This window comes from Crocuta crocuta, unplaced genomic scaffold (genome assembly GCF_008692635.1).
Source record: "Crocuta crocuta isolate KB4526 unplaced genomic scaffold, BGI_CrCroc_1.0 scaffold26, whole genome shotgun sequence".
Classification (NCBI taxonomy): domain Eukaryota; kingdom Metazoa; phylum Chordata; class Mammalia; order Carnivora; family Hyaenidae; genus Crocuta; species Crocuta crocuta.
In genome coordinates, this window is record NW_027532249.1 from 5,094,399 (window position 1) to 5,114,948 (window position 20,550).

A 20,550-nucleotide genomic window follows, 5' to 3' on the forward strand; every position below is an offset into this window, starting at 1 on the left:
GTTTCAGTTTTGCAAAACACATCAGTTCTAGACACTAAACGTGCTCAACATTGCTGAACCATGCACTTAGAGATAGTTAAGATGGTAAATTTTATGTAATGTGATTTTCCCACAATTAAAAATAAAAGATACTTTAATAAAAGATCCCCTGCTTCCCTCCATTCTCTGTCTCCTCTTTCTGTATTGCATTTATGATAGTATATATGCATGTATATGTATTTATTGATTGCACTTTTCCTCCCTCAAATACCCCAAAGAGATCAGCTCTCAGGGTAGACCTTACCAGTTGCTCTACCCCAAGAGCCCTGTAAATATGGGTGTTCAATATATATTTCATGAATACATTTTTTAAAAGTGCAATCATTCTTTTTTCCAGATTTTAGTTACATTAATTCCAAAGAACATATTTTAGTTCAGCTTGTTTTTGTTTTTTCCCCCACTCTTAACCAATCTTAATTGTTAGCTCATTTAGTTTACAGCATCCTTCTTTAACTCCTGGGGCCAGCTATCAGCAAGTCACTTAGCCACAGTTAAACAATAACTAGGGTACATAAAAAGCGAGATCCTAAAATAAAACACATAAAAAAGTCCACTGTGAAAATTAATCTAACACCATCTCCCGTTTCTCTTTTTCAAGGAGCTACCACTTAATGGCTTGTGATACCTAGATGTACATAATTATAAGAATATAAGATATAGTAGGAAACACAAACTAAATTATATTTTGTTTAACTGGATATACTGAAGTAATTTCAGCTCTCCGAGGTTACCCACTGCAGCTAAACTACAAAATTGGAAGATAACGTGGATATGGGTATAAATCTTGAAACTCGCTCCTTATCATAATTGTTTTTTTTTTTAAATGCCCTATGCTGTATAAGCAGAATATATTTATCATTTGTAAAGTACCTCTAGGGATGATATCTAACCTGATCTTCATAAACACCTCTGATACAGTCAGATCAGGTGTCACTGCCCTTATTTAAAGATTAGGAGCCAGAACCAGAGAAGTTAAGTGATTTGATCAAGGTCACATGCAGACAGCCTGTGCATAGATGTGAAAATAATTCTCAAAAACATGAGAAAGAAGAGCTCTGGAAGTGTGCTACCATGCAATTCTTGAAAGAAATCTGGCCAGGGAATGAGACTGTGTCTACTGGCCACACATGAAAATCCATTCCATTGCCCAGAGAAGGACAATAAATACTGATCTTGCCATTTTAATCCAAGAAGTCAAATACATTTTCATGGGTGTCACCAAAACTGGACAGGACAGGTCTCACTGGTGCAGCACGGAAATGAAAATGGAAAGCTTGTCCAAAAGAAACAGATTTAATAGAAGAAATGAGAGAAATGACGTCTGTTATGAGTGCAGCACACCATTGCTGAGAATTCCATGAGCCCACAGTATAAAACTGGTCCTCAGATTTTCAGTTTACCAAGTAAGTAATATTTAGGGTGACAAAATCAGGCTGCTAACATCTTATTATTGTAGAAATAAATAGAAAATGTTTAGGGGCGCCTGGGTGGCTTAGTCGGTTAAGCGTCCGACTTTCGCTTAGGTCATGATCTCGCGGTTCGTGGGTTCGAGCCCCGCGTCGGGCTCTGTGCTGACTGCCAGCTCAGAGCCTGGAGCCTGTTTCAGTCTGTGACTCCCTCTCTCTCTGACCCTCCCCTGCTCGCTCGCTCTCTCTCTCTCTCCTAGAAATAAATAAAACATAAAAAAAAAAAAGAAAATGTTTAAAGACTTTTTTTTTTCAATGGCAGTTGACTTTTATTCACCACTTGCTATGTATAAAGTTCTGTTCTAGATACCCTATACACATTAGCTCCCTAAGGCTTCATGGCCATACTACAAGATATATATTTTTTAAAAAAACTTTTAGTGTTTACTTATTTTTTGAGAGAGATAAAGAGACGGAGCATGAGCAGAGGAGGGGCAGAGGGAGAGGGAGACACAGAATAGGAAGCTGTCAGCACAGAGACTGATGCGGGGTTCGAAATGATGGACTGTGAGATCATGACACGAGCTGAAGTTGGACGCTTCACCGACTGAGCCACCAAGGTGCCCCCAAGATATATATTTTTATTATTACCCCCATTTGAGAGATAAGGCAATGCAAGTCCACGAAAGTAAGCAGTTGTCCCTTGGTCACATGTAAAGCTCCGGGCAGAGCCAGGACTCACACCCTGGCAGCCTGGACCCAGAGTCTCCCAATCTCAACTGCTGACTATGTCTTGAGTACCCTCCAGCATTATTGTTTCATAGGAAAGATATTTTAACACAAAAACACAGTGCGGTGCCTCAAGATAAGAGTCATCTCTTCAAATTTAATCTACTTAGCAGTATTAAAAACTCAGTATTTCCCGCTCCCATCCTTTCAGCTTAAATTTTTGTAAATGTCACCACAGACCTCCATTGGTCTACAGAGCAGGACTTGATAAGCACGAGAAGCAAGTTATCTGGACAAGGATAAAATAAAAGTGAAAGTCAGAGACTTTCGGGGTAGGAACATATGATGGACCATCTCATTAGAAAAAGAACAGCGTATGAATCACAGAAGCTTCATGCTGAAGGGAACTGCAGTGTCAACCAGTTCAAGCCTTTGCTGAATACCGAAATCGCCTTCTACAATGTCAGGTTCTGCTTGAAGGGATCAGCCATTGGAAACTCACCACTCACGATTTATTTCTTGTCAAATCTGCACAGGCCCTCTGTTCTTCTCCATCACCTTTCTAAATTCTTTCCATCATTCCTTGTTGGTGGGAGAAGGTTCCAGAAACTCTCCTAACCTGGAAGCTATCCCTGGAACACAATCCCTTTTGTGCACTCTTGCTTAAAATGCAGGGAGCAGAGATAAGTGGGATGATCACAGTGAGGCTAACTAGCACTGGTACAGTAAGATTATCACCTCCTTCAACATGGATGTTTGGCTTTTTTAATGCAACCTAAGATTATAACAGGTTGTTTTGTTTTTGTTTTTGTTCTGTTTTGTTTTGTTTTGTTTTTGGTGGGGGATAGGGCTGAGGAAATAGCATTATAGAGTGATATGGATCATATTATGAATTCATATGCATTTAAGCCAAATCCTCAATCTCTTTTATGTATAGGTTGCTGCTAAATTTTATTACTCTAATTCTACAGGGATTTAAACCATACAGGATGAGTGTGCAATTATTCCTACTACACATCACCCTATTAGATTCATCCAATGTTCATGTTCAAGCCTGGCCAAGGACATTTTTCATCTACTTGGCAGCACACTTCAAGCCTCCTCCCCACTCCACTTATAAGCTCCATGACTTGCTCCTTGTGAGCCTCAACTGCTCGCAAACAACCCAGCTGACAGTCGGGGACCATACCACACTCTTCAGTCTATAATCTGCAGTAGCTGTGTCCTTCCTTGTAACTCAGCCCTGCCTTCCACAATGCCCCACTGCTTATCAGCCACAGCCACCAGCCTTTTCTTCCCATTTTCTCAAAAGCCGCAGGTCAAGAAAGGGTGAGCCTGTATTTCTTCATACAGTAAGGAGAAATTGGACTTCGCTTTCCTCACCCACCTATCGTGCCTCCCTGTCTCATTTCTAGCTCTGACTCTCTGACCTAACATCCTCCTATTTCCCGAGACCGACTTGTCCAACTGACGCTCTTTCAACCACGTTCAATGCCAGCACGTGGCACTGACGGAGAAGTGTCAACCTCAGGTTGAGAACAGCAAGATGAAAAAGCATGCTTTATCATTAGGCTTCCTTGCTTAAGTGAGGTTTAAAACTTTTTAAGGCAGAGTGTTGGGGTGCAGATATCAATTCAAAACCAGTTTTAACTTCTTTAAAAGGACTGGCAATGTGTTATAAAAGGCAATGCCATCTCTTTGAGAGTTATATACGTGCTCATCAGGCATCAGCAAAAAAAATACAAGCATGATATTCAAGGGAAATGTATAGAATGAGTGTGTCAATAGCTGAAATAGGCAGAAAACCAAGAGAAAAGACAAAATTCTGTAAGGAAGAACAGGACTGGAAACATTAAGTAAGCAGGGTTGTCAGAGACGAGAATGGAACAGATGGTATGCTCTCTCCAGTCTAGACAATGGGATTCTAACCTTTTTTTTTTTTTTTTTTAGACAGAGGAGACTATCTATTGCCAGGCTCAAAACAGGATTCCTTAAAATCACACCGAAGTGAGATCGCACTAAACGTACTGCTCACAGAGCACGCTTGGAGGGGAGCGGATCTTGTGGGCTTCCTTTTCCCCACCCGTAAAAGGGGATGACAGTATCTGCCCCAGAGACTTCACAAGGCAGTTATCAAATCAGTAACAGATTTGAGAGCAGTGCCTCTACTGCGAAATGATACAGACAGTGCTATACCCGGCTACTGGCTGCCCTGCAACAGATAAGACAATGCAAGAAACTGTTTCACAACAAAAAAGAAGGGCAGTTTTATTCAACTAAAAAGAGGAGATGCCATTAGTTGGAGAAATGAGGAAGAGAAGGGGTTTTCAAACTCCTTTTCTCCTTGGAGCCCTCAGCCGGGGCTGTGTGAAGGGCCAGCCCAGAACTGCAGTTTACTCCAGGGACCCTGGAGCTCCCAGTGGGGGACGCAGAGTTGGCTAGAACAGGCCCATCAGGTATTCCCAAGGGGAAAAAAACTAGCTGTTCCCTTTTCTAACCTAATCAAACACACACACACACACACACACACACACACACACACACACCAACACAAAAACAGAATTCTTCCATAAGTCTTGAACTTTGGAAACAGCATCCACTCCATGTTATAAAGAAAAGGAAAAAAAAAACAAAAACAAAAACAGAACATCAGCACCTGTTCAGATTTAATCATTTCTCCTACCAGCCAGGGTCAGACTGAGTACCTTCCAAAGTTAAAAAAAGAAATGAAACTTACTGCTGTGTCTACTTAAATAATGCTATCTGAAGACTCAATTAATTCCATAAGAATTTATTGCATCTCCTCACCTCCGCCCACAGCTCAACATAGGGATTCTTCATCTAAATGAGGAAAGAGCACTTGAGTATCCCAATATATTATTTCTCTCTACCTTTCCTAGCAGAAAGTAGCCACACAGAAAGCGCTCTACCCTCGCCCAGGAGATTTCTTCAGGTTTTGATTTTTAGAAGACTCTACATCTCTCCCTCCATCAACCCCACTTTAGTTAAGCCGCAGAACGGGTCCAGCACAGTCAATTAGAACTTTATAATCTCAACTTGAAGACTGCACGCAGCCCACAAATCACCCTTGCTGACTTTACAAATGGGCCCTGTGTCATTGGCGAGCAGCCCCTCCATTAAATATCCATCAATAAAAACATTGCTTTAAAGCTATCACCAAGATGAAATCTATTCTTGCGGTGCCCCTCCAGGCTGAAAGCACATTAACTGTAAACATAAAACAAGGGGACCGGGGGTAAGGAGCTGACCTATGAGCAGACATCATTAAAGCAGACAGTTTCTACCGACCTTAGGGGAGAATTCCTATACGAATTAGATGACACTTGCAGGAAGGTGTAAATTAAAAAAAAAAACTAAAAAATAAAGGCAAAAAAGGAGAAAAAAGGAGGTGGAGGCTGCTGGGAGATACCAAGCCTTGAGGTCCCAAAGTCCTGTTGGGTTATTGTTCCCGGGCGAAGGGAATTATTTGTTCCTGCGGAGGATGCTGTCAGAGCTGGGGAAGCGGGTGAAAGAACCTGATAAACAAGCGCTGCAGGTCAACGCCCAGAAAGGCCGTCACCACAAGTCCCAGGGCTCCCGTACTCACCGGCACACTTTGTCCTTGTCCGGAGAGCTGGCCCGGGAGAGCCAGTGCCACCCTCCCCCGGTCTGGTGAGCAGCACGCTGATCTCATACTCCGTATCCGGGTCCAGGTGCCCAATCTTGTAACTCGTGGAATCCACCGGCTGCCGGTCATTCCAGCTCCCACTTGCCGTGCAGTATTCCACCTCTCGGGCAACAATGGGCCCGTCCCCATTGATGGAGTTGGCATTGAGTTGGATCCACAGGTAGGTTGCCCCCACGGAGGCAAGCTGGGGGGGAGCGATGGGAACAGGTGGTTCTGAAAGGCAAATCACAGAGCCATCTTTGAGACACTTGGCTCAGCAGTTGTTGTTTTTTTTAATTTTTTTAAATTTATTTTTGAGAGAGAGATAGAGAGAGACAGCACAAGCAGGGGAGGGTCAGAGAGAGAGGGAGACACAGAATCCGAAGAGAGGCTCCAGGCTCTGAGCTGGCTGTTAGCACAGAGCCTGATGCGGGGGCTTGAACCCACGAACTGTGAGATCACGACCTGAGGCGAAGTCAGACGCGTAACCAACTGAGCCACCCAGGCACCCCTGCTCTGCAGTTTTAAAAGAGCTAAATGTGTGGGGCGTCTGGGTGGCTCAGTTGTTTAAGCATACGACTCTTGGTTTCGGCTCAGATCATGATCTCACCATTTGTAAGTTCCAGCATGCTGTCTGGCTCTGTGCTGACAGCATGGAGCCTGCTTGGGAGTCTCTCTCTCCCTGTCTTCTGTCCCTCCCCCACTTGCTCTCTCTCTCTCTCTCTCTCTCTCTCAAAATAAATAAAAAATTTTAAATAGCTAAACATGCATCAATTATTAACATATGGAAGCCATGAACGTTTCCAGAATGAACTGTTAAGAATGGTTTGATTACAGTTATTTTTAAGTGTACTGGTGAAGCTTTTCATAATGTTCAAATTTGCGAAGTACACCATCTTTAAAACCTACGATTGCTTAAGTAGGTATATCCCGAGGTTGTTTTAGGACACAACTAATTTTTCTCAGACACCTACAAAGGTGTCAAAGGATTTTTTTTGCCACTAAAAGTAACTTGCTAAAAGCTCTCTCAGTGGTAGTAAATAGATCCATGAGGCAATCTACTGCCAACTTTCTTACTGAGAATATCTTTGAAATCATCAAAGGTGCTAGTTATCTAGATCGTTAAATTCAGTTTCCATATATTTATATTCCAAAGATGCCATCAATTTAAAACATGGCCGAAATTATAGTTTATCTCAGCACGAATGTGTTTCCAGGATGACTTGCTTCACAAAAAAACATCACAATGGACTCATTCAGCCACAGGAGAAGGAAGAAGTGTGGGCAATAAAGCCCACCATTGCTGCTCTTCAAGGAGCCTTCAGTAGTGAGTCTGATTAAAGCAGAGAGTAGAAAGAAAAGCTTTAAAGCAAAGAGCATGCCACGCTCAATTGAGTAAAATTCTAGGCAATCAAAAGTTAATAATCTTTAAAGCAAAAAAAAAAAAAAACCAACCAAATAAACCCTCATTCATTCTTTAAAATCTGAGATGGACTCTTTCTAGATCATTGTCCGAGAAGGGAGAAGTAGACAATCTTTTTTTTTTTTTTTTTTTAAATAGCATTCTCAGTATATTAGTGAGGTGCTGGTTGAGTGGCCTGCGAGGCATGGAAGGAAGGCATCCTATATGCCCAATGTCAGGATGTGGTGCCACACATGATGCTGGGAAAGGAGATAATGGATAAAATAATGTATTTCTATCTTAATAAATCTCCATCCAAGAAGAAATGTAAGATCTAGTAATTATTTTTTTAAGAATGTTTCCATAGGTGGTTTGGGCCTCTCTCTCTCTCTCTCGTGTGTATGTGTGTGTGTGTGTGTGTGTGTGACTCCTCATTTAGCTCACATGAATGCACAAAAAACAAAGCCTGCTATGTTCCATTACTGGCTTCGGCTAGCTTGCATGACGTAAATTCTGTCATGTCCAACAGCAGACACAGCCAGTCGATCGTGGTCCTATTTCCTTCTGAAAGGGATCTCAGGGCAGCCAGGACCATCTGACCTTGGCCCTTAAGATGGTACCTGGTAGATCCCTAGACTAATCTAATATGAACAGCAACATCAGTTCTCTTTGTTGGACAGGGTGTGATGAGGCATACAGACTTTCTAAAATAGCTGGGAAATCTCATGACATTGAGTCAAAGTAGACACTTTGGGATGAATTGTATTTGGAGGCCTCCAAAATTCATGTCAGCTTAATAAACTATGTTCCTACTGTTCACAAACTACAACTTTGTGCTAGCTCTTCATTTCTTTAAACAGTTCTTACTCAACTCATAATGATTTAACATCAATTTATATCATTAGGCGATTCCTTGAACCGAGACATGAAATGGGACTTTTATAGGATATCTGAAGGCAGTTATGTAGCCAGGCTAAAAGAGCAATTAATTACTATGAAGTTACAAATGGAAGGAAGGGTTGCTGAGCGGTCATTCAAAAGACACCTTAGGGGCAAGGCCACGAAGGTTAGTGGCACACCAGTTCATTTAGAATATTCTTACCGGTGTCTTAAAATAGATATGACTTTAAGTGCTTGTTTGACCTGGGAATATTGTCTCTATTAATTCCCCATGAAGAAAAATACCAAATATGTGAAATCAAATGAAAGATTCAACCAGAACCTGGAAACAATTATGATAGACATTCCAAAATACTTTTGGGTTTGCTGGAAGAATCAGTTATTTATTTAAATTTTGAATACATTTTCCCAAAGGGAAGGAAGGAAGGGAGGGAGGGGGGGAGGACAGAAGGAAGGAAGGAATTCACTCTATACTAAGTGATAAAAAGTGATTTAAAATATATGGTCAACTGACAGTGAAAATTATGACTAAAATACAGTTGAGCCTTGAAGAACACAGTTTGAACTGCATGAGCTTACTTATATGAGGATTTTTTTAACAGACCTGTATTTTCTCTTCCTTATGATTTTCTTAATAATTTTTTCTTTTTCTCTAGGTCACTTTATTTTAAGAATATGGATATAATACACAAACGAAATGTACTAATTGACTGTTTCTGTTATGGGTAAGGCTTCCAGTCAACAACAGGCTATTGGTTAAGTTCCTGAAAAGTCAAAAGTTGTATGTGGATTTTCAACTATGCAGGAGTCGGATCCTCTAACTCTTGCACTGTTCAAAGGTCAACTGTAATTCCAAACCAAGCCAACAATGAAAGAATTTATGCACATACAGATATGTAAACATATTTCTAATAGATATGCATATGTGAATCCCTAATACATACCCCACATAATTAAATAAAATTGATATAGATGCATACGTATGAATTGTGGAGATTCTATAAAATATTTTTTTTTTATGTTCCAGATTTCAAAAGCAGTGGTAGGCATGAAATAAGATAGGAAAGAGAGTTAAAAAATGACTTGGATTTCATTTAGGGGGTTGGCACCAAATCAGTGCACGATCTCAAGAAAGTTATAAACTCAAAAAAAAAAAAATAAAATAGAAGGAAGGAAGGAAGGAAGGAAGGAAGGAAAGAAAGAAAGAAAGAAAGAAAGAAAGAAAGAAAGAAAGAAAGAAAGAAAGAAAGAAAGAAAGAAAGAAAGAAAGAAACAAGAAATTAAAAGGAAGGAAGTTACAAACTTTATAGACTTTAGTTTTTTCCATTTTTAGGAAATCACTACTCCAAATATTACATATACATAAAAAAATTAAATTATATACAGGTGGCTTAACAATGTCATTGCATCATTTCAATGTAATTATCTCAAGGTAATACTTTATTAAGTATAACATGCTAGTAAAATTCAGCATGGTAGCACATTAAAAAATAAAATATATGAAAAATATGGCTATAAAATTATAAATGGAAGGGCAGCTAAGTGGCTCAATCGGGTAAGCATCCAACTCTTGATGACTCTTGACTTCAGCATAGGTCATGATCTCATGGTTCATGGGACCGAACCCTACATTGGACTCTGTGTTGACAGTGCAGAGCCTGTTTGGGATTCTTTCTCTCCCTCTCTCTCTGTCCCTATCCCACTCATGTGCTCTCTCTCTCTCTCTCTTAAAACAGAAAAATAAATATATTTTTTTAAAATTTTAACCTTTTAATTTATTATTGACAGACAGACAGAGCATGAGCAGGGGAAGGGCAGAGAGAGGGGCAGACACAGAATCTGAGTGAGGCCCCAGGCTCTGAGCTGTCAGCATAGAGCCCAATGTAGGGCTCGAACTCACACACCGTGAGATCAAGACCTGAGCCGAAGTCGGACGCTTTACTGACTGAGCCACCCAGGCACCCCAAATAGAAAAATAAACATTAAAAAAATTATAAATGGAGCAAAAGTCAAATTTCAGATTTGAGCCAAAACTGCAAGCCAATTGTCCCTGGCTTTGGCTGTGTGCAGACATGGAAAGAGGTGCCTGAACAGTTTTATCACAATGAGTGAAGCTGCCATGACATGTCCTAACTCAGGAAAATGTGCTGCATCAAGGTGACTAAGAACCCATTCATTCTTTGTGGTCATGTGTGCTCTGGAAGACTAGAAATTCATTATTTACTTATGCAACTAAACAAACGAACTTTTCCACAGAGGCAATTTTTAGCGAGGTTACTAGATTGAGGTTTTCCTGGTGATGAAGCCAAATGCCTCAAGAACATGGATGATCATAGTGAAACGATGTAGCAACTGTCAGTCAGAAAATAAAACACAATCACAAGGAACTGAGCCAAGATCAACATTAAGTAATAATAATGATAATAAAGAGCTCAGTCATGAAACACTGAGGCGGCCACTTTACAGGATGTGTTGGTAAATGGTGTCCATTTCTACACTGGGACTCCTCGCTTCTCAGAGAGCCTTCTGGAGAGCAGGACGTGCATTACTGTGAAGAATTTCTTTTCTTACAGTTATTAAGCCTAAACTCAGGGGTGCCTCGGTGACTCAGTCAGGTAAACGTCTGACTTTGGCTCAGGTCATAGTCTCATGGTTTGTGATTTCGAGCCCCGCATCAGGCTCTCTGTTGTCAGTGTAGAGCCTGGAGCCTGCTTTGAATCCTAGGCCCTTCCCCCTATTCATGCATGTGCTGTCTCTCTCTCTCTCTCTCCCAAAAATAAATAAACATTTAAATAAATAAATAAACCTACAAAGAAATAAAAATAAACCTAAACTCAAATACTAGCCAGATCAGCTAAAGTTTCACTACCAACCAAAATTTGTAAGAATCTGACGTGGCAAAATATATTAGTGGAGTAGATATTTCAATGTGCAGCAGTTAGTCACCACTGGATTAATACTGCTTACGGAGGGGGGAGCTCACCAATAAACATTTCTCTCATAAGCCAGGAGTGACTAATATTGGCAGTAGTATTTCACAACAGAAGCATAAGACAAAATCACCTACAGGTTTTATGACAGAGGCTATATACCCCCAGAGATTTTCATTCATATTGCTGGGGGTGGGGAGGGAGGAGGGAAGAACAGCTGGCAGACAGTTATATGTTTTAAAATTCAGAAAGGTGGTAGTGACAAGCATCCCTAAATGTGCGTCACTGACGTACAGGAGCAGAGGGTAAGAATCATCTTGTCTTCTTCCTCCCCATCAAGGCCCTAACAGGTGCCGACTGCTTACTATGTGCCTGTTGGAAGTGCCATTCATATGCTTTTTGCACTTGACCTTCCTAATCGCCATATGATACAGGTGACATTTTGGATGTCTGTTTTATACATGAGGAAACAGAAGCACAGAGAGGGTAAGCCACTGGCCCATGCCTGCATAGCTAGTTCTGGCCTTTGACCCCTGCGGTTTTTAAAACGCTTGCACAGAGAACCTTGCTGATAAAATAACCCATCCAAAAGAGATCAGTTTTATGTTTCATATTTAACAAATGCAGGGGAAAAGATTCAAAAGCGGACAACATTCTGTTCTCCTAGGACAGAACAGCAATGGCCAGCCAGAAATTATCTAAAAATGCCTTGTTGTACATCTAGAACTCCAAATTATTCTGTCTGAGACCAAGAACAGCCCCAGCAGCTTTAATACCATAAACTCCCCAGCCCACAAAAAAAGCATTAGGCCAGCAAAGGAAACTTATTTCGCCTTTTATCCTCGCTCACACTGCCCTTTTCTGAATGTAATGACTCAATTTTTCAGTCATGTAAAATATAGTAATGGAACGTAACTGCACCATTATGAATGCTAACTCAGTATTATCAATATGGCTTGTGTGATATGACTGAGCATTTTTATACCGGCATTGCTTCATTTTATTAACCACCCTGCTATCATAAACACCCTGGCTGGTGAATATTTGCATTTTAAGTGATTTTCTATCAGTAAAAAAAAATTTCACTCCTTAAAAAAAATTTATAGGTTGTAATCTCTGTATACAGAGTCGGCAGAAGTTGCCAAGAGCACATTCACTGCTTTGTGTGCAACTAAACCAACACAAATAAAATGCATTTTTCAAAAATATTGCGCACGTGCAAAATGTGTACTTAAAATGCAGTCCATCAATGTAACCTGTCACCAAGCTACTGTTTGGAGACAGAGGAGAAGTTGGAGCTCTAAACAAATAATGAACTCACAACCATCTGACATGTCTATTTTAATGGACTATTCAGGGTTATAAAAAGACGTTAAATACCTTTAACTACCAATTCTGCATAGTTTGATATTCCAACACCTCCTTCGGTGCGAATCATGCAGCGGTACTTTCCGGCATCTCGTTTCGTCGTATTCACAACATTAAATGAAGCTATGAATCGCCGGGAACTGGTCACCTTTATTTCCTTGAGAGGAGCATCCCGTACATCGATGCCCTGTATGAAGGGGGGAGGGAGGACAAAAAGAAACAATATCAGCTGTTGTATCGAACCACGAAGGCCCCTGATGGCATATTATCCATGTTATTTCCATGAAGATCTTGGTTTAGTTGTTTAGTACTTATGGGCCCTAACTCCAGGAGAACAGCTGGCCAGGAAGCTGAAATTCTGCCATGATCGACACTTTCGAGATTAAGGTATGCAAAATGAAGTGTGCAGAGATGTCTTACGTTTGCCTCTTCAAGATATTAATTATATTGAACGAAGTCACCAGGAGGAGAAAAAACTGCATACGGAAAAATTCTTTCGTTTACTCCCAAGTGATCACCACTTGGTCTTTTCATAACACTTTATCTCATGTTTTTACACTTGGCTAGAAAATGAAATTAATTCACACACCACTCCATTGCTGACCTCATTTTATATACGAACAAATAAACAATTTATTAAGAATTACATTAAAAACATAACTAGGTATTAGCATATTGCTTACTGAACAGGTATGATGGACTATTCTTAGCTTTACTATGTTCTTCCAGGACATACAGAAACCAAGTACATGCTTAATATTACCTGAATGCTACAAAAGAAGCTTCTCCCCTTATCCCATAGTCTCAAAACCACAGAAAACACATTCCCTTACAGTACCAGCTTTGTCTTACACCATCTACATCACATTAAGTATGTCTTTAGTTTATGTACCTTTGGGAATCCATTCTATGCTGCCTAAAGTTTAATGCTTCCAAAGAAGGCTACAGTATTTCAGTTCTTTTTTTTTTAATGTTTTTATTTATTTTTCAGAGTGATTGAGAGCACAAGCTGGGAAGGTGCAGAGAGAGAAAAAGACAGAGGACCCGAAGCAGGTTCTGTGCTAACAGCTGACAGCCCGATGTGGGGCTTGAACTCACAAACCGTGAGCTCATGACCTGAGCCGAAGTGGGATGTATAACTGACTGAGCCACCCAGGCAACCCAAGTATTTCAGTTCTATAATAGTTACAATGATCAGGAAAGAGGCTATCTCAAATATGCTACTTGCAAAGATTGAGTAATAAACAATGGGCACAGCTAATGCATGGTGCCAAGCACTCAATCTACTGGTCTACCCGGAACTCATTCTGGGTGCCAACTAGGTGCTTCAACTGTGTGGAGACACTAGGCTCACAGTGGTGAGTTGCAGAAGAGTGGATGGTGATGCTCATGGCACTTTAGTTAATGGGAAGTACAGGAGGCCAGATTAAATATAGAATCACAAATGATGGCCAGTGGTGGGTAAGAGACAGAGCAGATGACTGGCAGAAATCACCATCTTTAGATACGGTGGTTGTGGGCAGCCACTCTGAAGAAGTGGGCTGAGATGTGAAGGGTAAGGAGGAGCTAACCAGGCAAAGGAGAGAGAGAAAGCATTCTAGTCAGAGCAAACTATGCAGGAAGCCGGAGATGGTTAGAAAGAAATGAAAGCTTTGGATGAGATCAAGGAAGCNTTGCAGACTATATTAAAGTGTTTTTATGTAGGAGTATGAAAATGCTAGGCAACACATAATAAAACTCATCTGTATTACCCCGTGATTTATATTACACAGTGTTTTAAAGGCTTTTATCTATGTTTTGTTTTTTTTTTTTCCTTTAGCACTATGCCCTAATGGCTATGAATTTGGGAGTTAGACTGACCAGGGTGCCCGAGCTAACTTTAAAATGATTTACCTTCCCAGAGCCTCCCTTCCCTCATCCGCAACAAGATGATACAACGCACTCGCAGGGCAGTTGCGCGAATTCAAAGATATATACAGGGACACTGGCTTCATGACTGGCATCACCCATCCCCATCCGAATTCTGGACCAATGGAGTGATGAGGTCAAGGAGGAAGGTGGACAGGCTGTCAAAACACCACTTTTATTACTAATGAACCTGGTATTGCAGAGTATGGCTGATGTGCAGAACAATGGGCTTGCTGATACTGAAGCACAGAATTAAATAGACTCACTCACCCAGCCACAGGCCACCTTAGAAAACCACAAGGCCTCCCGTATGTGGGGTGCTGCTGTACACGCACAGGATGGAAGAACAGGGCTCCTACAGGGGGTTAGTTCCCAAAGAAGGGGCTGGGCTTGCCTGCTCACAGCTTCCTTCACAGGCAGCTCTTGCTTGGGCAGAGAAAAGGCATCAGAGTGCTGCACTAGTATACTTCCTGCCATAGGGAAGGAAACATCAGGAGTGGGGAAGATGGGTTCCGCCAACATCACTTTTAGCGTTACCTGTCAAAACAGCTTTGTTAATAGCTTCAAAAGTTATAAATCAGAATATGAAGTTCCATATATATCTTACATGTCTTACATGTATCCTGATTTTTACTAAGCCCCCTAAATTTGGTCTGATGGAGGGCACCAAGATGTTAGGAAAACAAAACACAATAAAATCAATCTAGCATTGTTAATTAATACAATGGAAGGAGGATTCTTCTCTATATTCTACACACTCAGTCTTTCATCCTTCCTCACAAATAATCACATCCTACTGCTAGGATTACCCTTAGATCTACTAACTCTATAAAATTCAGTTTGTCTTTTTTCCAAACCAAAACCCAAGCCAAACAAAATCTAATCTCCAGTTTTGGGGAAAAAAATTAAGCCCTAAAGAAAGAGCAGATTTCATATCGGTAAGTATTTGTTTTATTAGTAACAGCATCAAAAAGGGCTATGTTCTTATTTATTTCCTCACTTGTGGCATGAATCTTGCAAGAGTATACTTGTACAGTAATTCTGTAGCACTTTTCCTACTAGAATACAAGTCTCTTTCAAGAGAAGGTTCATTTAAAAGAATTTTGAAGTATGTACTTAATGATCACTCATTAAAGGCTGCACTGAGGGCACTCAAGTTTAGGAAAACCTCCTTTTTGGCTTTATACATATGTTGAAAAGAGTTTTACCTCCTAGCTGTCTTTGTGACACAAATTTATTCTTTAAAATACACAGCTTCAAACTAACAGCTCTACAGGCTCTAATACATGAATTCTCAGGACTGGGCTTTCTTTTTTGAATCCCATATACTGAAATCACCCAGAAATTTAGCGATTTAGTTTCTTCACGAGAAATAGTACATAGCAAGGGGAAACCGCGTGTTAAGGACTAATCATTTTAGCTTAGGATCCACGCCAGATCATCTCTCTTGCTCAAACCTGCAGGTCATTTTGTATTAAATAGTTCAGATGTATATGCAACCAGTATTCATTCAACCAACCCTCAGTAAAAATCTTTTATGATTTTTATAATATGATATGTAACATATGAGATGTATCATATAGGAGGAGCATGAAGTTAAAAGAAGAGTCCTTTACCTAACTGACACTGAGGTTGCTGTCTATTGTGAATAAGGCTGCTTTGAACATTGACATATAAGCATGTGTCTGAGTTCCTGTTTTCAATTCTTGTGGAATATATCTAGCAATAGAAGTACTGAGTAATACAATAATTTTGTTTAACTTTTTGAGGTATGGCCAAACTATTTTTCAGTGACCGCATTATTTCAGTCCACCAGCAACACACAGGGCTCCAATTTCTCTACAGCCTTAACAACTTTCTATTTATTCATTCATTCATTCCGTTTAGAAAAACAGAGAAGCAAGGCAATGATTACAGTACAGAGCAATAAACTGCATAATACAGCAAACTCAGAAAAAAGGGAACCACCCTGGAGAAGGGTGTGAAGGTCAAGGGAGCTATCTAGAAAGCACTACCAGTGGCCAGGCTAGCATATGCACAGGAGTTTCTCAGGAACGGAAGGAGGAAAAAAGGAGCCCAGTGAGTAAGAAGAGCTTTGCAAAAGTCAAGAGCCAAGAGAGCATGGAACAATAGAGGAAGTACGATTGAGTCCAGCTAGACTCAGGTAAAGGGGTGACATGAACACATCAAAGGTTACAGTAACAGACTGGAGGATAGGATGTCGGACCCTAACTGAGGTCAAATGAAATTGGTAATTTTTTTTAGAAATCACAGTAACAAATGATAAAAAGAGAGAGGAGAGAAAGGAAGGAAGCTTTCTAAAGATATTTAGGAAATCAAATCTGCAAACAGTGTGTTATTATACTTCAGTAACATCTTCCTTTTCTAGCAGAATATAATGTCCTCAAGGTCAAGAAACAGATTTCATTCATTTGGTGTACATGGGTGCAGAGGAAATAAAATTCAGTAAATATCTGCTGACTCGAAAAATCATAGCCCCAGTGGAAAAAATGTTCCACAGGTAGAAGAGAAATATGAGGTTGCTAAATTAACAGAATTATATGCCAGATCTTAAAACTGGAAAACCAGTCTTTATTTACAAAGGAGACCAATATGGAAAATAAAGATATTTTAGAGATTCTGTGTGTCCCTCAGTCAGCAACACTGCCCATTCCTCATGAGTATGGTAGGCAGACTAATACTCCCCAAAAAGGTCTACTGCCTAGTTCCCAGAATGTGTGAATATGCTCTCACAAAAGGAAGTTTGCAGATGTGATTAAAATAAGAATCTGGAGATGGGGCTATTACACTAGATTATCCAGATGGGCCCAATGCAATCACAAGGAGGAAGGTAGGAAAGTCAAATGCAGAGGAAGGAAATGTGACCACAGAAACAGACGTTAGAGTGATCGGCTTTGAAAATGGAGGAAGGGATCATGAGCCAAGAAATGAAGCTACAAAAGAAAAGGAACCGATTCCCCACCCTCCAGGAGAAACCAGTCTTGCCATCATTTTATATTAGGACTTCTGACCTCCAGAACTGTAAGATAATAGAGCCATTATGTCTTTGGTAATTCGTTACAGAAGCAACAGGACCCTAATACAGTGACCATCAGGATAATGAAAAAGCCTGTGGCTTTTCAAAGATGTACCAAAGTCGTGCATCCTGATCTGTCAGAGCTATAAGCAAATCTTTAAGACAGGTTTAGGTCTTAAGTTCTAGCCAAAGTTCTATTTGCAAGTCCTCACCCTAGACAATACAAAATAACTAAGTTAAAAGACTCACACTTCTCAACTTCAAAAATTAGTATAAAGCTATACAAAAGCACAGCATGGTGCTGACATAAGGAAAGATAAAGACCGGTGCAATAGAGAGCCTAGAAATAAACCCTTATGTTTACAGTCAGTGGATTTTCAACAAGGGTGCCATGACCACTCAAAGGGGAAACAATAGTTTTTTTCAATAATTGGTGTTAGGAAAACTGGGTATCCAAAAGGAAAAAGAATAAAGTTGGACTGTTATCTTTCCTTGCATACAAAATTAAGTATATCAAATACCTAAAATTATAATTATCTTATTAGAAAACATAGGGGGAAAGCTTCATGATGTTAGATTCAGAATAGATTTCTTAAACATAATGCCAAAGTCACAGGCAACAAAAGAAAAAGTAAACTAGAGTATCAAAATTTAAAAAAAAAACTTTTGTACATCAAAGGATATTATTAAGAGATGAAAACAATAGAAAATGGGAGAAAATACTTACAAATCATGTATATGAAAGGGATTAAGATCTTCAATATATAAAGAAGTCCGTCAACTCAAAAGCATCAACAAGAAACAAAGAATCCGTTTTTTTTAAAAAAATTAATGTTTTATTTATTTCTGAGAGAGAGAGAGAGCATGAGCAAGGGAGGATCAGAGAGAGAGGGAGATACAGAATCTGNATTAGAAAACATAGGGGGAAAGCTTCATGATGTTAGATTCAGAATAGATTTCTTAAACATAATGCCAAAGTCACAGGCAACAAAAGAAAAAGTAAACTAGAGTATCAAAATTTAAAAAAAAAACTTTTGTACATCAAAGGATATTATTAAGAGATGAAAACAATAGAAAATGGGAGAAAATACTTACAAATCATGTATATGAAAGGGATTAAGATCTTCAATATATAAAGAAGTCCGTCAACTCAAAAGCATCAACAAGAAACAAAGAATCCGTTGTTTTTTTTTTAAATTAATGTTTTATTTATTTCTGAGAGAGAGAGAGAGNAGTCAACTCAAAAGCATCAACAAGAAACAAAGAATCCGTTTTTTTTAAAAAAATTAATGTTTTATTTATTTCTGAGAGAGAGAGAGAGCATGAGCAAGGGAGGATCAGAGAGAGAGGGAGATACAGAATCTGAAGCAGGCTCCAGGCTCTGAGCTAGCTGTCAGCTCGAACCCACAAACCGTGAGATCGTGACCTGAGCTGAAGTCGGACGCTTAACCGACTAAGCCACCCAGGCGCCCCTCAAACAATCCAATTTAAAAAAGGGCAAGGCATTTGCAACAGCATGGTTGGACGTAGAGGATATTAAGTGAAATAAGTCAAATAAAGACAAATACCATATGATTTCACTCATATGTGGGATCTAAAAAACAAAACCATGAATAAACAAGCAAAGAGAAAGCAGAATCAGACCTATAAATACAGGGAGCAAAATGATGGTGACCAGAGGGAAGAGGATAAGGATGGACAAAATGGGTAAAGGGGAGAAGATACAGCCTTCCAGTTATGGAATGTGTAACTTATGGGAATAACAGGCAAAGCATAGGGATAGAGTCAATGGTACTGTAATAGTGTTGTATGGTGACAGATGGTAGCTACACTTGTGGAGAACATAGCATAATATTTAGAGAAGTTGAACCACCTGAAACTAGTATAACATGTGTCAACTATATTCAAATAGAAGTTGTTGTTTCTTTTTTAACAGCCAAAGAAGTTAAGTAAACATTTCCCCCCAAAGAAGATACACAAATGGCCTAGGAGTACATGAAAAGATGCTCAACATCTTTGGTCAGTAGGGAAATACAAATAAAAACCACTATGAAAGATGACTTCACATCCAGCAGGATGGCTAATAGCCAATAAACAAACAAACAAACAAGTAGAAAAATGAATGAATGAATGAATAGAAAGTTGTTAAGGTTGTAGAGAAATTGGAGCCCTGTGTGTTGCTGGTGGACTGAAATAATGCGGTCACTGAAAAATAGTTTGGCCATACCTCAAAAAGTTAAACAAAATTATTGTATTACTCAGTACTTCTATTGCTAGATATATTCCACAAGAATTGAAAACAGGAACTCAGACACATACTTATATGCCAATGTTCAAAGCAGCATTATTCACAATAGATAGCAACCTCAGTGTCGACCTCAGTGTCGATGGGTGAATGGATAAATAAAATGTGGCCGCTACAGGCAATAGAGTATCATTTGGCCTTAAAATTGTTTTTAATGTTTTATTTATTTTTGAGAGAGAGAGAGACACACAGCACAAGTGGGGGAGGGGTAGAGAGAGAGGCTCCAGGTTCTGAACCATCAGCACACAGGCCAACGCAGGGCTCAAACCCACAAACCATGAGATCATGACCCAAGCAGAATTTGGATGCCCAACCAACTTAGGCACCTAGGCACTCCTAATTTAGCCTTAAGAAGGAAGGAAATTCACACATATGCTACAACATGGATAAACCTTGACGACCTTATGTTAGGTGAAATAAACCAGTCACCAATGAAAACTATGATAGGATCTATTTACGTGATGTATCCAGAATGGGCAAATTCATAGGAATAGAAAGTAGGTTGAAGGTTACCAAGAGCTAGGGGCAGGAGAGAAGGGAGAATGGGAGTTATTTCTTATGATTTTTACTTCAGGTGATAAAAATGTTTTGGAAATAAACAGTGGTGATGGTTACATAACATTGCGAATGCACTTAACCACTCAATTGTGCTCTTGAAAATGGTCAAAATGGTAAACTTCATGTTATGCATCTTAAGTCTTCACTACCTACTGTAGATCAACAGCATAAACTCCAGCTTTGGCACCTTTATTTGAAGACCTCCATAAAATAATCTGGAGTGCAGGTTAAAAATGGTTGCAAAGAACGAGGCAAATGTAATTGATGAGTTGAATGGAGAATAGAATGAGAGACACAAAGT

At 39.7% G+C, this 20,550-nt stretch overlaps 1 protein-coding gene across 4 annotated transcripts in view; it reads right to left on the reverse strand.

The window, feature by feature from the left end:
• PTPRM (protein tyrosine phosphatase receptor type M) overlaps positions 1–20,550 on the reverse strand; it is a 588,144-nt gene that overhangs the window by 403,204 nt on the left and 164,390 nt on the right. For all 4 annotated transcript variants that reach the window (XM_077778076.1, XM_077778074.1, XM_077778075.1 and 1 more), the window contains exons 5-6: positions 12,454–12,628; positions 5,782–6,075 (exon numbers count right to left, since the gene is read on the reverse strand). In XM_077778076.1, coding sequence (XP_077634202.1) covers positions 5,782–6,075; positions 12,454–12,628 — 469 coding nt within the window. The remainder of the gene's footprint in view (positions 1–5,781; positions 6,076–12,453; positions 12,629–20,550) is intronic.